Source organism: Crocuta crocuta, unplaced genomic scaffold (genome assembly GCF_008692635.1).
Source record: "Crocuta crocuta isolate KB4526 unplaced genomic scaffold, BGI_CrCroc_1.0 scaffold312, whole genome shotgun sequence".
NCBI classification, from domain to species: domain Eukaryota; kingdom Metazoa; phylum Chordata; class Mammalia; order Carnivora; family Hyaenidae; genus Crocuta; species Crocuta crocuta.
Window position 1 is genome coordinate 263,539 of NW_027527378.1, and position 16,022 is coordinate 279,560.

General features: G+C 37.5%; 1 protein-coding gene across 2 annotated transcripts in view; it reads left to right on the top strand.

Moving 5' to 3' along the window:
* Positions 1–16,022, top strand: part of CDKL5 (cyclin dependent kinase like 5) — a 104,177-nt gene that overhangs the window by 4,117 nt on the left and 84,038 nt on the right. For both annotated transcript variants that reach the window (XM_077769779.1, XM_077769846.1), the window contains exon 2: positions 14,066–14,111. In XM_077769779.1, the coding sequence (XP_077625905.1) occupies positions 14,066–14,111 (46 nt within the window). The remainder of the gene's footprint in view (positions 1–14,065; positions 14,112–16,022) is intronic.

Here is a 16,022-nt window from a genome sequence, read left to right on the forward strand (position 1 = left end):
CCCTAGAATCAGACATTCTTATTTTATTTTATTTTTTATGTATGTTTATTTTGGAGAGAGACAGAGTATGAGAAGGGGAGGGGCAGAGTGAGAGAGGGAGACACAGAATCTGAAGCAGGCTTCAGGCTCCGAGCTGTCACACAAAGCCTGATGCGGAGCTCAAACCCACGAACCGTGAGATCATGGCCTGAGCCAAAGTTGGACGATTAACTAACTGAGCCACCCAGGTGCCTCAAGAATCAGACATTTTTAAGCAGTGGTTTTACAATCATTTTAGCAGTACTGTTTCTAACTTGAGCAGAAGATATGAGCATATACTCATGGGTCTGATTTTTTTTAGCACTTCTGGGAAGCAGTGAGCAAATTGCCTCTATAGTAGCTCTGTTATTGTTAGCATTCTATACATTGTTTACCCTCCAATGTCTCCAAAACGTAAGTCTGTTGACTTCAATAGTATCTACATAATTTCCTGGGAAAAAATGGGCCCTGAGAAAGTTAGACAAGAAAGTTAGGCACAGGTCATTCCTTCCTTCAGTAAAGTAATCTGTAGCAAGCTGTTTGTCTTCATTTGAACCATAGTTTTTTATTTTGATCATCAGTCCATTTAATTTTAAACCTTTCTTTTTTCTTTCTTTCTTTCTTTCTTTCTTTTTTTCCTGTCACCATATCTGAATATTTATGTATTTAATAGGGGTAATATTTCTGGAATACCTGATGATGTATCTTTGGTCAATAAATTGTTTTTCCTTTTCTCCTGACGTTTCCTTCTTTTCTGGTTCCAAGTGAGAGAGGAGGGTGAATGCCTCTATGTAGGGGAAATTACTGTGAGACTTAAAAGAGAAATGATGGGCAGCCCCCTTCTGGGTGCCAAAGGGATGTGAGCAGAACAGGCAGAGTTAGGGCAGGGAAGTCTTGACTTTCTCCCCTGGCCCCCATTACCTCAAGGAACTGAAATTCTGGATTTAGGGAGACAGTAGGTTGAGTTAGGTAAAGCCAAAAGTGAAGGAAACTTACGCCCCATTCCCCTCTTGGAACTGAGGAACTTGCAAAGTTGCCTCATCACAGTGAAAGCAGCAAAAGCAGGGTAAAATGTGGCATTCATGTTTAGGTGGAGAGAGGATTCCTTGGTCTCCTTCACCTTGTGATTGGCTTCTAAGGAATCTCCAAGTTACTGCACATTCCAGGGAGCTGGGTTGAAAGCCAGTGAACCTGTCAGTGGGGGTGCTTTGTTGAGAGGCACGCCAACAACACCATAGTTGATAGCCAGGTTGTGGGTATAAATGAGATTAAGGAGTCTGAATGTCTTCACCACTAATTAAAGCTGCCAAGGAGCCAAACAACCAGGCCAGACACCCGGGCTATAAGCCAAGAGCATATATCTGAGTCCACAGTCCCCATGGGGTCCAACAGCACTATCAAGCCAATGTCTGGGGTCCAGGGCTATAAGGAACCTTGTCCTGGAGACCAGAGTCTCAGGGGACAGTGTAAGGGGCTCTGTGTATTTGTCTGAGAACACTTCCCTTATCACAATGAAGTTCTGTAACCTCCCCCCCACCCCCACTTCCATAACCCATCTGCCATCTTGGTAGAAACAGGGAGAAAAATCTGAGGGGGAAACTGAGCATTTACTTGATAGAGACTAAAAACCAGAAAAGACTGAGGTATCATAGAATACAAATTAAATCAAGGTCAGAGCTAGTAAAGAAAGGTTAAAAGTCACAGAAAATTTAAAAAGCTACAATTTCTTGGCACATCTTAGATCTGGTCTTTGAGGATATATTTCCAAAGTTAAATTTAAATTTTGTACTCTTTGTTCACTATCATGTGCAGTTTAAGTCAATGATTGTCTGATTGAGGATGTAGATTGCCTGCATTTGGCATGCCTAATTAATGCTCTGTCTCAATTGATCTCTGGAAGTGAAATTTTCATTTTCTCATTATCTACTTATTGTTTTAAATTAAGGACAAAATGAAATAAAATTTTAACACAGTTGCACAACAGCTATGGCATGGACGTGATAGTTAATATTACTAAACTGAAATGCTCTGGCAAGCATCATTACCATGTACTCTTTGAAATTACCTTTCATTTGCAGACACAACCACAGTATGAGTGTGGTGTAGACAAAGTGATTTTAGAGCATCTGTATATAATGTCTGAAAGAGTTATATGAAAATCAAGTATATCTCAAGTTTTGTATGATCTATAAATAGGGAGCTAAATTGTTTTGAAAGTCTCTCTCTCTCTCTATTGAAAAGAGTTGCTATTTGCCATAGAGGTTAGTGAAAATTGTTCTTTGGATGGCTAATTTTTCAACTTAATAACTGCATTTTAGTTTTTGAACTTTATATTATCTAATCTATAATATTAACATAGGGTAGCAAATTCATATTGATCTATAACTATGAGGTGAATTATTTTTAAATAATTCATTTTAAATCAACTTTATTGAAGTATATTTTACATATAAGTATGTACCTTCTTATATATAACAAGATGTACCCATTTTAATTGTACAGTTCTGTATAACTAGTTTCCTTTAGTTCATCATGGTTACATCCTTTGATATTATCCAATGTCCAGGTTGACTTTGATCCACTAACAGTCATACTGGTCCTTATTAGATGTACTTACAAAGCCTTTCTGGATTTGTGAATTTGTTTGTATCTATCAACTAAATGTTTGTACTTTTATGGTTTTTATTCTTATATTTATGGCACCCAAATGTTGGCCATTTAGGTGGCTCTAAGTTTCACACTATTATAGGATATGTTCATTTTTAATGTTTGAATAAAAGTAGTTGAAGACTTTCTTGTAGGAATTCCAGTGGCCTCCTTAAGAATGTGGCTTACATTTTACAGGAGAGCCTCTCTCTTTGATTTTCACTTCCCACAAAACTCATGGTCTTCTATCTCACCTCTAGAGGCTCTTCCCTTCTTTCTGTTCCACATGGGCCCAAGCTTTACCCCTTTTCTTTGATTTTGCCAAAGCACCACTAATATAAAATGACTGGATGTTTGTAGTATGTTTCCATTAAGGATTTGGTGACCACAGTACTAAACAGGACCATAAGCAACATGTTGACCAGTTCTCAGATCTGTGACTATTTCTGTCATGGGAATGTTTCATGTCACACAAATGTTAGATATTAATAGTTATGTGACATCTCTGTTTTTGTACTATGTTTTTCCAGGTTAGAGGAAATCTCACTAGTTTTATCATAGAATGGAGTAGAGGTGATGGTGAAGGATATCAATCTTTATTTTATTGTTTCAGGTGGAGAAATAATAAGTACTAATTTTTTTAATTTAGTAAGCCTTCTTATATAACTTGGTAAATATTGGCAACCTTGTAACTGTAACCATTTTATATAGTAATGCTAAAGAAGAGGTTTTTAATAGAGAGAAAGCAGTATCAGTTCTGCAGTGCATTTTTATGATTTGTAGGAGACGAGAGTAGCAAGTAGCAAACTAGGTTTTTAACCAAGATACTGTAATTCCTTCTGAACGTTAGGAGCTTATTCAAATTCTTGCCTACTAAAGGGCTTTCTGGAGAGGGCCAGATGAAATTTTAAAGAGTCTTATGTTTCATTATCTTCATTTTTTGAAACTTTTCAAAGAAAGAAACAAACAGTTCTATTTTAATATGTCTCCTAGGGATATACTGTGCTTTAAAAAACTTAAATGTGTTTCTTTGTATTCTGTGTTCTCGTGTTTTATTAACTTTTTAAAAAGTCCTTGTATACCAAAGAATCTTTTGTTATTTTTTTAAATGTTTTATTTATTTCTGAGAGAGAGAGAGAGAGGCAGCGAGACAAGCAGCGAGAGAGGCAGCATGAGCAGGGGAGGGGCAGAGAGAGAGGGAGACACAGAATTGGAAGCAGGCTCCAGGCTCTGAGCTAGCTGTCAGCACAGAGCCCTACACGGGGCTCGAACCACAAATCGTGAAATCATGACCTGAGCAGAAGTCGGATGCTTAGCCAACAGAGCCACCTGGGCACCCCTCTTTTTTTTTTTTAAATTATGTTAGGAAAAGGTATTTCTCTGTTAGGCCATGGTGAGATTAGTAAATCATGTCCAAAAAGAAGGATGACCTGGGCCAGCAGGATGTAAATTTTGAATTGGTTATGCTGTATGTACAGTGAGACATTGACACTGGAACTTCCTCTGTCTTGTTCAGTATACTTTTCGACCAGTCATACATTATTTTTCACCTATATGCTTGCAGTTCAGTGGTAGAGTCAGACTTTTATCAAGTGGTCATAAGATATATGAAGGTGTCACTTTAATAAAAATTCTGAAGAGATATTTGTTAAGAGAACATATGGGGCTTTAGGCTTAGTCACAAGGCTGTGAGAAGGCTCCCCTGAGGAAGTGAGGAATTGTGCCAAGCTCTGAGAGAGAGGTAATTTAGGGTTAAATGGGCAGGGGAGGGCAAAGCTTTTAGGAGCAAAGGGAACTAGTAGGGGAAGTCTTGGTGATGACGGCCATTGCTCACCAAGCAAGGGCGACCTAGGGAGAGGAAGCTGGAGAGCGTTCCCAGAATGTTCCTCGGATGGGCCTTGCTGGCTACGTGAAGGGGCTTTGACATCGTCTTTAAGGGCAAGGGAGTTTTGCTAGAGTTTTAAGGGGAATGGTGGAGCGAAAACAGATTTCGCTTTCCAAATAGACACCTGGCTCTCCGAGTGGCAGACATAATAGAAGGGCTAGAAGACTGTATAGTACTCCATGTGGGAATGCGAAGGGCTTGGATTGGAATGGGAGTCAGGTAGAGCAGAACTGTGGACTGATTTGAAAAAGATTTAAGAGGCAAAATCCATCAGCACTTGGGTGGACTTGGGGTTGTAGACAAGAGAGATATCAAGAATGATCCTAAGTAATACTTACCTGGCAGGGGAGATACCATGATCAAGAATGATCCTAAGTATCTAGCTAGATATTTATCTGTTCACTGAGCTATGGGGACAGGAGCCAAGACCAGGAAAAGATGGAGTGGTTATACTTCATTTACTGCTCTCTTCCATCTCAATAAAGATTTATGGAGGGCATATCCAGCCCAGAGGGGGGTAGAAGGGATTTGATGGAAATAATTTTTTTATGGAAATAAATGAGAAACTAGATTTTGGTACAGAGGAATTTTATTACTGACTTGGCTTGAACGCAGTTGTTTTCTATGTGAGTCTTAAGATTCCACTTCCCAAATCTTCCTTTTTTGGCTGCTTGCTCTCTTGTGTTCTTGATAACGTATTAATATTCTCATAAGACAGTCCTCTTTTTAGAGGCTAGGCATGAAGTAAATTCCTTATGAGTTTTACTTGTAATGCTTTTTAAAATGTGTTTCTCTGACGTACTCTTAGCATACCAATCACAGACAGCTTAGAACTTACACCAGTATTTCCTGTGATAGTATCCCCATAGTGTGAACCTTTGTAGCAGTTTTGCTAGTTATTGGTGTAGACTTTGTGTGACTGCTAAATTGTTTTTGGCCAATTGAAACGCATCACTGAATTTTTAACAAAAAAGTAAATAATAAATTTTCATGTATCTTTTGGTATATCTCACTATATAATGTTTAAATGGGACTATATTACCAAAGTTATTATAACATTAAAAGTAATCTCATTACTAGGTTTTGAAGAATTAGTCTTTTAATCGTCTCATTTTCACTTAAAATTTCTTGTCACAGTATATTATTCTTTTTAAAAGCTTTACTTGATCTCCTCAAAAAGTGGTCAGTCTCTATTTTAAGGGAGAGTGTTCACGGTGGAACACCACAAAACCGTTAAAGTGAATAAACTAGAGCAAATGACAGTGTGTCATGGGGGCCGGCTTGTGCGCTGTACGATGTTCAGCGGCAGCCCCGGGCTCTCACCAGGAGATGCCAGTGGCCTCCTACCCTACCCCACTGTGATAACCAAAAGGGTCTCTAGACATTGCCAGATGCCCAGGCAAGGGGAGAGGCACAGTTGTCCCCAGTTGGGTGCCGCTGAAGTAGGTTTATATTTAAATCTCAGAAACACAATGTTGTATTTAAAAACAAAAAGCTGTTGGTAAAAGATACTCACAGTAACACACCACTTACATGATTTTCAATGTTCAAAACAGTAAAATTGCTTATGGGTAAATACATTTGTGATAATAAAAACATGCATGGGGGATGCCTGGGTGGTTCAGTCTGTTGAGTGTCTGACTTTGGCTCCGGTCATGATCTTGAGGTTCGTGGGTTTAAGCTGTGTGTCGGGCTCTATGCTGACAGCTCAGAGCATAGAGCTTGCTTCGGATTCTGTGTCTCCCTCTCTCTTCCCCTCCCCTGCTCACATTCTGTCTGTCTCTCAAAAATGAATAAATATTTTTAAAAAATAGAAAAAACTAAAAACATGCATGGGAGGAGTGCTACATAACAATTTCAGGATAGAAGTTACCTCTGAGGAGAGAAGGAATGGGAATGAATGAAGGCATATGTATGATGTTTTGCATTCAGCAAGAGAGAGTGATCAGAAAGAAATAAACCAACATATTATCGACTTAAATCTGACCTGTTTTCTGTATATTTACATGATCAATCTGCTTTGAACTCCTGAGGTCTATCATTTGTTGTACTTTTAAACTACTGTCATAAGGATTACTTTACTGACATACATGAATATACACCAGCGTATAAACTTCTGTGTATATGAGACATTTCATTTACTCATGTCAAACCTAACATGTCACATAAAACCTCATATAAAGCAGGGGCCCGAAAGACTGTTCTTAGTTGACTGACTGAAATGCTCTTCTTCTTTGCTATAGATTGTTTTCCTTTCTGATATGGTCTGAAGTACTTCAATTTAGTAGTTGATCTAATTTTTAATATTGGCAAACTATGGTAGTTTATTGGTAATAAATAATACAAGAAAAGAGATTTCTTGGAAAGCAGTCTAGTTTTTATCATTGTGTATGCCGGTTAATATTTGTATTTCTATGGTACTTGGCAAACACATTAGTTCCATTGTATCTACCTGTCATGGAATGTATCCTGTGCTTTAATTTACTCCCGTTTTATAATTTTGCTCATAATGTAAAAATTAATAATTTAACTTATTTTAGAAATTTTCTATGAAATAAGAGAATAAAGATAAAAATATAGCAGACATTAGGAAATTATTAGAAAATTTTTATTGGTGATAGCACATAGTTTTGAGAAAACCATAGATGAGAAATAATGATGTCTTCCCAGTGTGGAAGTGTGTATGTTTCAGAATATATCATTTTTAGCACCAAAACTTAACATATATGGCTTGCAAAGGTGGGATAGCATGACCATGGATGAGAAATGGCCTCCAGAATCACACTTCTTGGGTTTAAAGCCTTAGCTCTGTTACTTCTCAGCTGTATGATCTTGAGGTATAATACAGAACATCATTAGAACTCAGTGTTGAATCACTATCTTTACACCTGAAACTAATGTAACATTGTGTGTCAAACTATATTCGACCCCCCCACCCCACAGCTTAGTACATCCTCATCTATAAAATGAGCATGATGGTAAGATCCTCTTCAGAGTGTCATTTGAGAATTAAATAATACATGGGAAGCACTTAGCACCGGGCTTGGTACAAAAATACTTAGTCTAAAATAAAGCTTTTTCAGGTACCATATTGGTCTATACAATAACAATGTCTGTGTTTGTCAGGTTTTGCGTCCGTTGAAGGAGGAGCATTTCAGTGTGTAAAAGCACTTAGGACATTTGGGATATTTGCATACAAAATATAAATTGAAGTATTTTAAAATACTTAAGTGTCAAGTTATATTTCCTGCTATTTGGATGAAGAAATAAAGAATTTCTCCCAAGGAATGGCTTCCTCAGGAAGTAATTAGTTACAAAATGAATTGTAGAGTATAACCTTTGGAATCTATGAATAGTAAAATAGAATCACTTTTTTTTCTGTCCTCTTTTGAAATGCATGTAATGAATNCTTAACCGACTAAGCCACCCAGGCGCCCCATCATGTTGGGTATTTTAAATTTCAGAGCAAAACATTTAAAAAAGCGATTTCTGGGGCACTTAGGTGACTCAGTGGGTTGAGTGCCTGATTCTTGATTTAGGCTCAGGTCATGACCCCAGGGTCCTGGGATTAAACCCTGCCTAGGGCTCCACCCCTGCCTAGGGCTCCATGCTGAGCATGGAGTCTGCATGTTCTCTCCCTCTCTCCCTCTGGTCCTCTTNACAGACCACGAGATCATGACCTGAGCCGAAGTTAGATGCCCAACTGACTGAGCCACCCAGGCACCCCATGTTTTGCCAACATCTTAGGGAATAGTCGATTCTGGCCATAAACCAATAACTAGGGAACCTTACATAGTCATTAGCAGGAGTAAGTTTGGGTTACAAGCCTCTGTGTTCCGAATGGTGGTTCAGTGACTGAGGCATGATTTTCATAGGGTGGAGATCTTGGGAATGCGGAAAGAAATATAAGCCCTCTGGATATTTTTCTATTTTTTACTACTCATAAAATTTATTTGTCATTCTCTTTCTAAATTTTTTCAGCTGAGGAAATTTATTTTGGTAAATGTTAAATGCCTTGATATAGCTTGTTCACACATGGAGATAGCAGTACAATTCAGGAACCTCTATCTTTTTGCGTTCCAAAGTAATATAATTGCAATTTTGAGACAAAATTAAGGGTGAAGTATGGAATTACCATTAATAGCTTGCTTATATATTTTATCACATCCTTAGTTTGTAGTTCAAAATGTCAGCTTTTAACTAACTCCTTGTTTAAACAAAGTGAGATACTGAAACAAGTAGCAAATTATGCCTATCATGCTGACTACAGCTGGTGACATTCTGTTGCAGACGTTGTGGGGGCAATGGCGTGCTTTTGTGAATAAATTGAATTTAAAACACAGTTTTTCAGAGCTATTTTTCATATATTTTTCTTCTTTGTCTATACCTATATGATGTGTAGCATCTCAGGGTAGTGGTAGTACAAGTAACAAAACTTGGTGTATCTCCTCTTAACTCTCCATTACATACCCATGAGGAGATTTAAAAAGAAAACCAAAAACTCATAACATGTCTGTAAATTAAGAAACTACAAATTGATTGTTGGCAAAGTCCAGGAGATGGATTGAAAAACACAGCCTTGAGCTTCATGCTCCTTATTCTACTTTCTGAACCAGATTAGGGCAAACTGTCAAAGGGCTGTAGGACCCATGCTACTTTTGGGCAGCACCCATGCCCACTAGAGCTGGAAACAGGCAGCTGTCTTATGGTGGTAACTGTCATTTGACCCTGAGAGAGCTGGAGTTCTCTGTCCCCCAACTAGCATGCCTCAGCACCTGTATTGCCAGAATTTTCCAGGAACTAAGCACCCCAAATACAGTATGACACGAAGCAGACATGGACCAGAGGCAGCAAGTTGCACTGTAGGATTCACAGACTACCATAGCAAGGTGTGGTGAGTGTGGAGTAGAGGGAGCAGGGTGTGCTAGGAAGGGTGGGTCCAGTGAACAGCTTACTCTGACAGCTGCGCAGGTGATCCAGCCTCAGAGCAGCCAACACAACGAGAGCAGTGTTTGCTGGGAACCCAGGTTTTGAAATTGGGCTCAGGGGGCTGAAAAACCCAGCTAGCCTTTTGGTTGCAAGATGCCAGGCCTAGTGAATCTCTTCCAATCTTAAAAAAGCAGGGAGGTGTACCTTATGAAAAGATAGGGAGAGTTAAAGAGAACACTGTTCTGAAGATTGAGTAGCAACACATAGTTCTAAAAAAGATTTTTTGTAACAAACAGATGAACATTCCTAAAGCAGAGCCAGAAGGATATGACCTCTATGGTGAGAACAAGCTGAAACAAGGCAAAAATTGCCAGTGTCAAAGTCAGCTGAACTAAGAAGATAAACGAAAAATTGAGAAAGTTAAAAGAACAAAATTGATGCAACAGTTTTGATTAATTTACTCATGAAATATTTATGAAATATTGAACCTACTATGTGCCTGCTATTCTAGGCACTTATGCAGTAGTGAATAAAACATACAAGGCAGTTATGAAAGAGCCAACCTAAAAGTGACATGGTTTCTCGTGAAAAATATTAGGAAAATAGGTGTAGAAACAACATTTAAGGTTGCTAGAAGAAAACTTTTCTAAGTTTATTGATTTCCAGGTAATATTAGTTCAAAACACATACCCCCACACATTCTTTTCTAGACATATTTTGGTAATTTAAAATTTTTATTCCAAAGAGAAGAAGTCCTAACAGGATCTAGGCAGAACAAAGTTATCTGTGTTAAAACAAAAATCAAATTGGCCTCAGACTTATATATTCTTTTTCTTGGAAGAAGTAAGTATATGGAGAAGTAGTAGTACATGGATTTTGTTATAGACTTTTTGTTCCTATGTGCTGGAAAGTTGCTTTAATAAACATACAAACAAACCTACAATGTCTGTGATGTGAATGGCACTTTCCAGGGCTTTGCAATGCATACAATTTTATAGGGAACCCAAAGATGGGGGAGAATGTAAGGTTGCCTTCCTCGGAATTCTGTGCCTGCCAAGTTGCCATTCATGTGTGAGGACTTGAACATATATCATGACTTTCCTCAGAAAGACACTCAAAGATGGGCACTGAGCAGAATCTTCATGGAAACTGAGCTCTAAATAAATGTGAAAACCACAGTAGAAAAGGACTGGAGGTAAAGATTGAAGCTAATAAAATATGTAAAGAGATATAGATTACATATAATAGCTCGTGTGTGTATAATTACAAATTAAATATAACAGCCAAAACCTATTGTTAAAAATAAATTTAACAAAATGGTAAAAGAAGAACCAGAGTCTGTAATNGAGCATATATGTAAGAATGCTAGGATACAACAAAGAACTAAAAATCCATGGTAAAGAGTATTGGGAAAATTGATTCAGTATTTAGAATTATATGAAATATAGATTTCCTCACTATGTTATATATTAAAATAAACTACAGGTGGATAAAGACTTAAGGAAAGAAATAAAATCATTAGAATATTGAAACATAACTGTGGATGAGTATTAACCATACTCAAGCTAAGTAAGGACTTTGAACACAAACGTAGTGGACATAAAGGCATACTTCAATAAATGTGACCATGTAATAATAAGTTATATTCAACAACAACCAAGCCCTAAGTAATTCAATGATCACATTAATATGGGGAAAATATTTGTAACAAAATTTGACAACAGGTTNAATAAAATTATAAAAAACTTAGTAGACCTCTTTTCACTTACCAGTTGATACAAAGGAGCTTCTCTGACCTGGTCTAAAGATTTTTTTCAATGATTGTATTTACTGTTGGTTATGGTTGTAGAGTAGGTGTTCTTATATACTGCTGAAGGGATCTGTGAAATGATATATTTTTGGATATCAGTTTTGGCAGGAGCCTTTAATGCGCATACCACTTGACCCAGTTATATCACTTGCAGAATTTATGGGGGGGAAAAAAAGAAGCAGATGTTAAAATATGTTCATTGATCAGTTAAATAACCATACATTAAAAATAATGGTTTTATTTTTTTAATATTTTATTTATCTCAGAGAGAGAGAGAGAGAGAGAGAGAGCGAGAGAAAGAGAGAGACAGCATGAGCAGGGTAGGGTCAGAGAGAGACAGAGACACAGAATCTGAAACAAGCTCCAGGCTCTGAGCTAGCTGTCAGCACAGAGCCCGACTTGGGGCTCGAATCCACGAACCATGAGATCATGACCTGAGCTGAAGTTGGACAGCCAACCAACTGAGCCACCCAGGCACCCCCAAAAATGATGGTTTTAAAAATTATTCAATGACAGGTTAAAATGTACCTCATGCGGTATCAAATGAAATAAAAGCAACATGTAACACCATATACAATACTACTATTCCAATTTGAGAAAAATTTACTGGAAGAAAGCAAACCAAAATACTAGCAAGGGTTATGCCTTTTATATTATATGTTTTCTGTAAAGAGTTTGCATTATTTTTATAAGCAGTTTGAATAAAAGTGAAATGTTAAATTGTTAAATTCTTTCCAGCACCTTCTGCTCTTAAGTGCATGTAAGTTTCCACCAAACATTGAGGTGATTTCATGTAAAAAACTTCATCTCTTTGTCTTTTCTTTAAGTAAATATATATAAACTGTATTGAGTGAGTGAGAAGGAGGGAGAGAGTTGAGAAAGGATTTCCATGGTATTGGTGAAAGGATAACTGTTTTATACAGTGAATTTTATTTATGAGATGCCAGAAATTAATGCATTTCTTTCTTCAAGGTGATGTAAATAAGTTTGTTGTAAATTTAAATTTATAGTCCTATATGGGCAAATTTGAACTCAGTAAGACTTTTTATAAAATCAGACAAAGGTAATACTTAGGATGCAATGAAAAGATGCCTGTGGGTCTCCATTTCGAGTGCAGTATAGGATGAGGCATGACATGGAAGAACTCTGCACTGAAATGTGGGCAGTTTTACTTTCTTCGTGAATGCGTGTATAGTGCTGTGTCTTTCTTTGTGCTGGGAGCAGAGGTTCCTGATTGGGCTTGTTCTTCTCTTATGCTATATGTAGGTTGCTGGCTAGAGCCTTTTGAAAAGGAGCAGGGTAAGAAAATGACATCAGTGCCTTAAGAGGGAGTAGCATACCTAGAATATTTACCTGGTACTGCCTGTACTAATATTCTAGCTGATCACCCCCCACATGACTTTGAATTTGCAGTTCTTCCTTCCCAATAATGAGACAGTTCCCATATCAGAAAGTATCTAGAAGGCTGAGTACAAAGAGATTGTATCCCAGAAGCTGTGTATACTCTACAATTCTATCTAAGCCCCATTAACAACAAAAATAGAATGCTCTTAATCTTTTTTTCCTCAATACCCAAAGCACTTTCAGATGATTTTTTTTCCTGTAACAAATATGAAAGTTGGTATTCATTTCTTATTTCAAGGGGCAGATGAGAAACAGAAAGAGGTTGATTTTAAAGACCTAGTTATGAACGACTCAGGATTTGTCATGGAGCAAAGATTAAAATGGTCACTTTCCTTTCTTCCTCCTGCTTTCCTCTGCTTTTGTAAAGAACTAAAATAAAGTGTTTATTTTTGATAAGTTAATGACTTGTACCTTGTTGGTTATTGCTTGCTACTGCATGCATTTTTAAAGGCTTTGTTTTGATGCAGTGACAATCTTTTATTAAAAGATTTGCTCCTACAGATCTGAAAGTATACCCACTTAGAGTACAAAAGAGCAGACCTGAGTCATTCAGAAGACCTTTCTTTCTATATAATATATTGGCTTTGAAGAACCTATGTATTATTTTGCCAAAAGCTTTTTTATTTGTTTTATAGACCAGAATTAGACACGCGTTATTTAACATCGTGGTACTTAGCTCTGAGCATTTTCATTTCCTTTCCAGCCCTTACTTTTTCCTCCAATCAAAAAGGACAAAAAAAATTTTTTTTTGCAATGTTTCTATTTAAAATGGGCTTTTGCTCACAACCCACTTCTGTTCAGGAGAACGAAATAAAGGCAAGAGTTGGTGTAGCGATTGGCATTTGGTGGCAGATGTTTGTCTCTCTTTGGGTTTGAAATGACTTATCAGTAGGGGAAGGACTGGTGAAGTAAGCTTGTTAGGCACAGTAAAGGGCAGAGACTTAGAAGGGGAAGTCTATTACCGGCAACTACCAAGTATTGTAGAAGCCTTTTCTGTGCTATAGAAGCCTAATTAAAATGTTTCTCTGAGTTTCAGAAGGAACTATAGGTGATGGTAAACATTATATCAGTTATCCTGGCACTTTTCTTGTAGCATCCAGATATTAACACTTCTGGTTTATTCATGGTCTATTACCATCTCTGCTCTTGGCTCCCTTCTCTCTCCCTTTATTTCTCTCTTCTCTGACAATGTCTGCAGGTGCTTAGAAAGAGAATTTTGGAACCAGGAAATGAGGGGCTGGGAAAGAAGAGAATCTATTTTTTTTACTCTCTAGATTCTTGCTGCTCAGTCTCCGAATATACCCCCACACCATTGGGATTCCCAGTTTCAAAAACACTGAGGAATAACTTTCTGCCTCTTTTTTCCTTTGTAGGAAACACATGAAATTGTGGCAATCAAGAAATTCAAGGACAGTGAAGGTATATATGTATATCTTTTTCTTTTTCTTTTTAGTCCTTGTGAACAGAATATAGAAGAGATGGGATCTAGCTGATGACACTTTGTTCCTAAAATTTTAACATCTGCATCTCAGAAAGTGAATATAGCATATTTATTATCATGCTTTGCTTTGAAACATTTAGCTCCTGTGTAAATCATATCTCATGATATTAGAAAATTTATTGTGTATTTTAAGGTACATCAGCATTGGAAATCTTGCTGTAAATGCTAGGTAGAAGGCATGCTATTTATGCTATTTCTAAATGTTATTAAAATGAGAAAACTGATTTGAAATAAATATTTTTGTGAGTTCACACAAGTAGTAAGTGCTGTGTGAAGGGCTTTGGTATTGATTACTATGATTTTCGGTTCCTAGTCAGTTAGAAATATACAAGGATAAGTGGTATGCAGATGGTATCAAGAAACTGATTTTGTATTTAAAATAACTCATTGGAAGAATAAAAGCTTTTCAAGAAGAAATACCATAGTTAGAGTCCTTGGTCACACATCCAGACTATTTCAGATGCTGGGACCCCTGAGTGGCTCAGTTGTTTAAGTGTCTGACTCTTGATTTCAGCTCAGGTCATGATCTCACAGTTCATGGGATCAAGCTCTGTGTCGGGGCTCTGCCCTGATCACAGAGCCTGCTTGGGATTCTCTCTCACCCTCTCTTTCTGACCCTCCCCAGCTTGCACACACATACACATGTACTGTCTCTCTCAAATAAACTTTAAAAAAATAAATAAGCAAAAAAATTACCCTATGCCAGACAAGAAAATTTTAAATAAAGCACTAAAAAAATAATGTACCAAATATAAATAAATATAACATTTCAGTAGTTTCTTAGGTTTTAAATCTAGATTACTGGCCATCTAAAGACAGACAAATTGGGGGCGCTGGGGTGGCTTGGTCAGTTAAGCGTCCAACTTTGGCTCAGGTCATGATCTCACGGTTTGTGGGTTTGAGCCCCGCGTCGGNAGAAGCTCTAGGCAGCATTTTGCCAATTTTTTTCCTACAGAGACCCACAGAAATATTTTTTTACATCCTAATCCAGTATCCACATACATAGTGTCCTATATATAACTAAAGTAAAAGTGTCACAAAACTATTTTACTAATGGGAGGCTCTTCATTTTCTGTTCTTTCCTGCTCATATAAATTCACATAAATGCCTATTTGTGGCATCAGATAACATCGACTTTACCACTGAATCATAACCTGCTTTGTGGAAAATAGTGCTCCAGGGTAAGAGGCACTAGCATGGCATTAGCTTTCATACCTAATTGGAAGTATGACAATAGCAGTTATAGCCTATCTTCATCAGCACACATTGACTACGTACTTTAAGCCTCTATATTTGTGAATAGTTTCATCACCCATACTTTAGACACTTAGCAAACATTAAATAATGAAAAGCGCTCACTAACAAAGTCCAGGGGTAGATTCAGTGGTATTTGATGTATCCCAACTCTGATGTGCTGGTTCTATGGAGCACACACATCATCTGGGCAAACCTTAGCAGCCATTGTCTTGCCAGCCTTAAAGAGAACGCAATAAAGAATGCTTTTAGCTTGTTCTAAAGGAAAATAAAAAAAACCTGCTTCAAAGGATATACCTGTAGTCTAACAGGAAGCAATAGCCCCAGGCCAGTCCACTCTGAGATCATTGGAAATGAGCTCTTTGAGCAGTGGCTTTGGGCTAACCACAGGTGGCCAAGAGACAAATGGTGATCTACTAAAAAAAAAAAGTGGTTACAACAGTAGATCAAAGCATAACCTTTGCCTTCGTGTAAAGACTTCTGGCTGTGCATTCATCTTGTAAGGCACATCGTCAAGCATCAGTTACCACCAAAAATAATCATTGTCATGAAGTTTTTGAAAAGCAGTACAATCT